Source organism: Talpa europaea (genome assembly GCF_964194135.1).
Source record: "Talpa europaea genome assembly, chromosome: 6".
Taxonomy (NCBI): Eukaryota; Metazoa; Chordata; class Mammalia; order Eulipotyphla; family Talpidae; genus Talpa; species Talpa europaea.
The window spans coordinates 50,553,166-50,560,169 of NC_140072.1; the positions used below are offsets into that span (position 1 = coordinate 50,553,166).

At 40.4% G+C, this 7,004-nt stretch overlaps 1 protein-coding gene across 1 annotated transcript; it reads right to left on the reverse strand.

Moving 5' to 3' along the window:
* Nucleotides 1-322: 322 nt before the first annotated feature.
* On the reverse strand, nt 323-2,485 carry LOC311171769 (regenerating islet-derived protein 3-gamma-like; the record flags this gene model as incomplete). The annotated part of the gene is made up of 4 exons (XM_084234827.1): nt 323-390; nt 671-797; nt 1,740-1,858; nt 2,401-2,485. 4 exons carry the CDS (start codon nt 2,483-2,485, stop codon nt 323-325), a joined length of 399 nt encoding a protein of 132 aa, XP_084090953.1.
* Nucleotides 2,486-7,004: the final 4,519 nt, after the last annotated feature.

Genomic DNA, 7,004 nt, shown 5'->3' on the forward strand with positions numbered 1-7,004 from the left:
GGGTTGTGTGAAACTGACAGACCCAAGACCTCAAATTCCTCTCACACACATTTTTCCTTTAAAGGTTTAATCTGAGAACAGAACACAAAAGCAACCAACTGTGCACTAAGGTGTTTATTATTGCTTTCAGAGGCCTGAGGCCATAGAATGCATGCAGATACATAAAAGGCAGAAACAGGCTGGGGAGGAGAAAATATCAGATGGAATGGGCCAAGCTAAGGGTCCAGGGAGAATATGCCCTGGGGTGGGGGTGTTCGGGAGACTTCTGATTGGTTCCAGGTGTATGATGAGCTGACAACCTATTCAGCAGATGGATTCCAACCTAGTTCTTGAACTTGCAGACATAGGGGAGGATTGCATCACAGTTAACATCTTTCCACTTCTTAAAATCTGGAGAGACAAAAGAGAGAAGTGAATGGCCTGATGGAGTTTGTCACCTACTAGAAATTCCTCCTGGATCGGGCTTAGGCTCAAAGCCTGTCCTTCATTTTCACCAGGGTGCTGTTCCATGGGAAGGAAAATGAAGGAAAGGAGAGACGAGAAGCCATGGAAGAGAGGAAACTAAAATTGCCACTCACAGTTGGGTGAGATACCCTAAAGGTCAGGTTCAAAAATAGGGGATGAAAGAATGAAAATTTGGGGGCAAAAAGTGGCCAGTCCTGGTTCTTACCTGAGGTTCTTGACACACTCCCACAGAAGCTAGATGTTGAACTGATGGGAGGAAATCTCTCCCAGGAGCTGTAACTCAGAATATCACCGTTGCTCCATTGCCAGCCTCCCCCATTAGGCCGAGTACCCTGAGGAGTAGGGGATGAAACCAGGTGAGGCTGAATGACCTTGAGAATTCTCCATGCTCAAGTCCATCACTGCAAAACCTGACCCCTTCCTTCCAGCATCAGGAATTTATGCTTTTCTTCCAGGTCTTATGGCAGAGCTTTCTCCTTGGAAGTTCTCCCTAAACTCTGGCTACTGTGGGAAAAGCCCAATGCATGTACCACAAATAACAATGGCATCCCTCAAGCAGAATGTTCCAGGTGTTACAACAATTGGTAGTGCATTCCTGACAGCCCCTGAGCTGCAGAGAGGTGTCTGCTCCATAGCTTGAACTTGGAATACATCCTAAGTTCATGTGGGATTTTCTCAGCATAGTCTGTGCAGACTCTGGAAATCCACAGACGTGAATTTCGAGCAAATTGTGTAAAAACATGACAAGGTGCACTTGCACTTCAGCTTAGGTTGAGGGACCTCCACAGACATGGCTCTTCAACTACCCCAGAGAATTTGCTTTCTCCAAACATCCCGCAGATCTTGTTCCAAGATCTCTAGGCTATTCCCTGGGCAGGTAAGGGGACAGAGAGTGATGCAGGGCAACAGCATCTTCAGTGGTAACAGAAAGAAACAGAAGTCATTGCACCTCTGTGGGGTCATGGAGTCCAATCCAGACATGATTGAAGCTATTTATAGTGCTCTTGATCAGGGCGGAGATGAAGGAACCCTCCGATCCAGTCAGCACAGACACAAGGTGCCCAGCGGGTCTTCTGCTGCAGTCAAACTGTGTGGGAGGACATAAGAGGTGGAGCTTGAGAGGTCAGTGAATGAGGAGCAGGGCTGAGGGAGGTGAGGGAGTGATATTTATGAGAAAGTAGGGGATGCTCATGTCACCCGAGAAACTCTGGGGAAAGGAGGATCCCTGCCCTGGGTGAAGATATAAGTCCTTAAATACAAATGCTCCCACTCACATATGCATCCATCCAGGTTTTGCCTCGTGGAAAAAATGTATAGCAGTAGGAGGAATAGTACATAGAGCCACTAGGACAGCGGCTCCTTGGAGAATCTTGTGCCTGCTGCACGGCTGCACCTGGGGTGGAAAATGATCAATCAAGAGAGATGGAGTGTGAGGAGTGGGGGTTTGGGTGGAAAACACCTTGAGGAACATCTATGGGGACAAAACTTGAGGAAGCAACACCAAATTGTTGAGAACCTTTCACCATTGCCAGCATTTCCAACAATGCTTGACCTTGAACCACTCTCAGATGAGGCACCCACTCCTTGCTTTATACCCTTCCTCTTAATTCAGATGCTCAATATACTCCCACTCAGGGCTGACAGTTCCCACAACTCCTTCCCCAAGTCTGATTGCTGATGCTTCATGTCCTGTCTGCTGCACCTCTCATCCAGCATCCACTGACCCCACGGGAAATCCCACCAGCCCCCTGTTCATTGTCCTGTGGTGACTCCCCACCACCCACTTCCCTGAAGGAAGGGGTGAGCAGGGGAAGTTGCAGCACTTCCTCTGTGCAAGATTCTTATCCCCGTGACCACAGGTGTCATCAGGAGTCTACCTGCTTCCCTGGTCCTGAGCCTCCAGTGGAAGCTCATGCAGAGGCTGAGTCATCTCACCTTGGACCTGAGCCAGGAGCATCAGGCAGGAGAGCAGCGTCCAGGACACGCTGCGCAGGGCCACAGAGCGCACCACCCTGTCCATGACTCCACGAGGCAGCTGGTCTCTGAAGGGCGCTGGTCAGAGAGAGGACATGCTGAGACCTGCTGCTCACAGTGGCAGCCCTACCATAGTTCTTCAAGAACCTGAATATCTCTGCACACTGCTCCACCCAGGCCTCCCAGGTCCTCCCTTGCTGAGATCCCGGTTCCTTGTTCTGGGAGGCAGGTACCCCAATCCCGTCTACCAAAGGGTGAGGCAAATCCCAATGCCATGGGTCTCACATCCCCTCAGCTTCCACTTACCAGTCTGGCTGAGCTAGGCAGTGGTTTAGCAGGTCAGAAAATTCTGGGCTTTTATAGAGGATGTGAGGGAGGAACCACGAATCAAATAGCAGTACCACGATGGGGACAGCGCTCTGGGAAGCGCTTGGCTTGGGTGCAAGGGATTCTGCCCTGGGGAGGGGCCTCTTACTGCCAAAGGCAGGGCGTGGTGATAAATATTGCTTCTCTCCTGATAACAGGACATAATTTTCCGAAACAGGTGTTTCGGGAAAGATATTAGAAGTTTCCCCACCCTTTCAGCCCTACGCTTGAAAACTCCAAGTATAAAGACAGCTCTATAGATATAATTCTCATGTATATTTTAGAAACTTCTGTGGCTTTGGCTAGTTAAAGAAAATATAAAATATGTTTTGTCAAGAATTTACTCCTGTAAGCATGATTTTTCAACTCTCCTATATGATTAAATGAAGACAATTTAATAACTTAAAATTGGGTATCTAAGGGAATTGGTGAATATAAATTTGGTTGAGGTAAAAAGAATAAGGAAAGGTGTAATGTTTCAAACTTGTTGCTTCAGTGTTACAGTAAACGTTAAAATATAAAATGGAAAAATGTATAAATTTATAGACAAGTCAGGATTTTAAGGATTAGCAGATAGGCTTGCCTTCCATCTACCTTGATGAGGGAACACTATCTCATAGTTTCTCAGTTAAGTTCAATTCTGAGTTGGCAATTTGATGCCAGCGTAACAAACTTGTCACACTGTGACCTGCATACGTGTGAGTCTGTTCAGCAGGACTCTTTTGCTGTCATTTTCTTAACTATAGTGAAATGTCATTTGCTATTTACTCTGTGTTGTCCATGCTTATGAAAGGTAAGGAAGCGTACAAGTTGTGTGTCCTAGTAATAGTCACAAAGGGTCATCAATCTATGTTCCTCCTATACATGTACTTACAAGTTATAAAAAGACATTCTCACTTACAAGACATCCTTGATGACCTAGATGAAGCAGTACAATAATTAATTTTGTAAATTCAGTCCTTGAGTATGTTTTATTTTAATCTGTTACACTAATTGGGAAGTTGGTCTACTGATTTCAATGCTGTCAGAATAAACACTTGGTAAACATGGTCTTAATATATTATTTTATAAGCTACAATTCCTGAAAAATGGTCTACCTACCATTCTAAGTTAAGCTATAGACATTTAGTTGATAATCGCTCAAAAGTCAAAGTGAGTAAATGCCATGAGGAAGGCCCCTCTGATAAATATTTAGCTACTAGTTTCCAGGAAGACAAAGGATGTGGCAGTCTTCATGTTACAAGCAAAGATACAATAGCAGTCTAGAAATGAGAATGTTTAAGATCAACGACACATTTTCCTCTTTCAATGAATTTAAGGAAATAAGGCCATATGACAATTCTAACATTCCAGAGATTTATAAGTTAAATGCAATATCTGAATAATGTTTAGATCCTTATGAGAAATTCCACTAAACATGAGCATTTGTAGGAGACTTCAACACACCACTATGAATAATGGATAGATCAATGAGGCAAAAAATAAGTAAGGACACTAAAGCTCTAAATAAGGATCTAGAGCTCCTGGGCTTAACAGACATCTATAGAACACTAAATCCAAAAAAATCTGAGTACACATTTTTCTCAAGTGCACAGGGATCATTCTCCAGCATCGTTCACATACTGGGATATAAAACAAACATCAACAGAAACACCAAGATTGAAATCATACCAACTACCTTCTCTGACCATGAAGGGATCAAACTAGAAATAAACCATAAAATGAAGGCAAGGAACTCTCCTATCTCATGGAGATAGAAACCCACATTACTGGAAGACCACTGGACTAATGAGGAGATCAAAGAAGAAATTAAAAATACTTTGAGTTGAATAACAAGGAGGACACCAATTTCCTAAACACAGCAAAAGCAGTAATAAGAGGAAAATATATAGCAATAGAAGCTCACATCAAGAAACAAGAAAGAACTCAAAGAAACAACCTAATTTCAAAACTTAAAGAACTAGAAAAAGAATAACAAAAAACCCCAAAACCAGTAGAAGAAAAGAAATAATAAAAATCAAAGCAGAAATAAATGAAATCAAAACTAAAAAAACAATCCAAAAGATCAATGAAACCAAAAGCTGGTTCTTAGAAAAAATAAAAAATAGACAATCCTCTAGAAAGGCTCACAAAGGAAAAACAGGAGAAAGCACAAATAATTAGGATCACAAATGAAAGAGGAGAAATCACAACAGACACAGCAGAAATCAAAAGAATAATCAGAAACTACTATGAACAGTTATATGCAAACAAGTTCAACAATCTAGAAGAGATGGACAAATTCCTATAACTCTACAATCACCCAAAACTAGATAAAGAAGAAACAGAACACCTAAACAGACCAATTACAAGCAGCGAAATTGAAATGTTAATCAAAAACCTCCCCAAAAACAAAAGCCTAGGACCTGATGGATTTACAGATGAATTCTTCCAAACATTCAGAAATGAATTAGTGCCTATCCTTCACAATTTTTTTCAAAAAATTGAGAAGGAAGGGATAATACCAATCACGTTCTATGAAGCCAACATTACACTAATACCAAAACAGAACAAGGACAACACACAAAAAAGAAAACTACAGGCCAATCTCTCTCATGAACACAGATGCAAAAATCCTCAATAAAATTTTAGCTATCAGAATCCAACAATGTATCCATAAGATAATTCACCACGACCAAATAGGATCTATTCCAGGGACACAAGGATGGTTCAACATCCGAAAATCAATCAGTATAATCCAACACATCAACAAAAAGAAATACAAAAACCATATGATAATATCAATAGATGCTGAGAAATTTTTCAACAAAGTACAACACCCATTTATGATAAAGGCCCTTGAAATTCTCAGGATACAAGGAACATACCTCAACATCATAAAGGCTATATATGACAAGCCCATAGCCAGTATAATTCTCAATGGTGAAAAGTTGAAAGCATTTCTATTAAGATCTGGAGCAAAACAAGGATGTCCACTCTCAAAAGTGGACTTTTCAATATAATACTGGAAGTTCTAACCAGAGCAATAAGACAAGAGAAAACATGAGCATTTGAAATGGTTATAAGAGTCTATTTTTCTGGTGTGATTGTGGTTTCATAATTTTATTACTTAAACTTTTCTATCTGTTATAAATATGTAATGAAATATTTTCAGAAAAAAATATTGTTTGTATTACCTCCAAATATTCTAGTGTGATAAGGGGGAACAAGGGGATACAAATTAAAAAGAGGTCATAAAGTGATAGCTGACCATTGTGGGGATAGATACACAGAGCCTTATTACATTATTGTCTTTGGGTTTGTTTCAATATTTGTTTTAAAATATTAAGGGGAAATTTTTTAGAAGAATATAAATATTGAGAAGCAGTAATTAAAAATACTATTTTAATTTTAAGATGACTCAAAGCCATAATGCAAAGTTCCTGAACAAAATACTAAAAAAAATAAATTTGCCAGTACATATAATTAGTGAAGAGAAAGAAGTGACCTCAGGAATGTATGGTGAGTTTATAATGAGAAACCATTATGTTAATTGAACCTCACATGAAAATTTACAGGAGAATAAAAATGTGAATATCTTAGAAGTAGTAATTCAGTGAAAATCTTCACCAGCTAGTAAGTGAGAAAAATTCTTGAAAGATAAGAGTAGATAGGAACTCCTTAACATGATAGTTACCTACATAGACTCAAAAAGTGGGTAAAACATAAAAGAATTTTCCTTATAAATTAAGAAGATAAAAATATCTCACATTCACTGATTCTATTCAATAATATCATGTTATATAATTATACTTAGTGGAAAAAAAGAAAATTAAAACACGAAAGAATAAAATTATACAAATTGCATATGTATTTTCTCCATAGAAAATCCTAAAAGATTTTTAAAATAATTGTTAAAATCAATGGAAGATTAGGCTTCCCCTCGTGGCGCAGGCAGTTGAGTGCAGTGCTGTGAAGCTGTCCACAGCCTCTGTGGCGCCGGTTCGATCCGGCCAGCTGGCAAGGGTCCCACATGATGCAGCCGACCTCTCCTGTTTTGCCCGCTGCTCTTCTCAGCAGTGTATTTCGTCAGTCTGCCTATTCTGTTCCCTGCTCTGTCTCTGGTGAATCCTCTCACCCTCCTGCCCATCTGACCTGTACCCTGTTTCTTGTATAAATAAATAAATAAATCTGTAGACAAACAAACAAAAATCAATGGA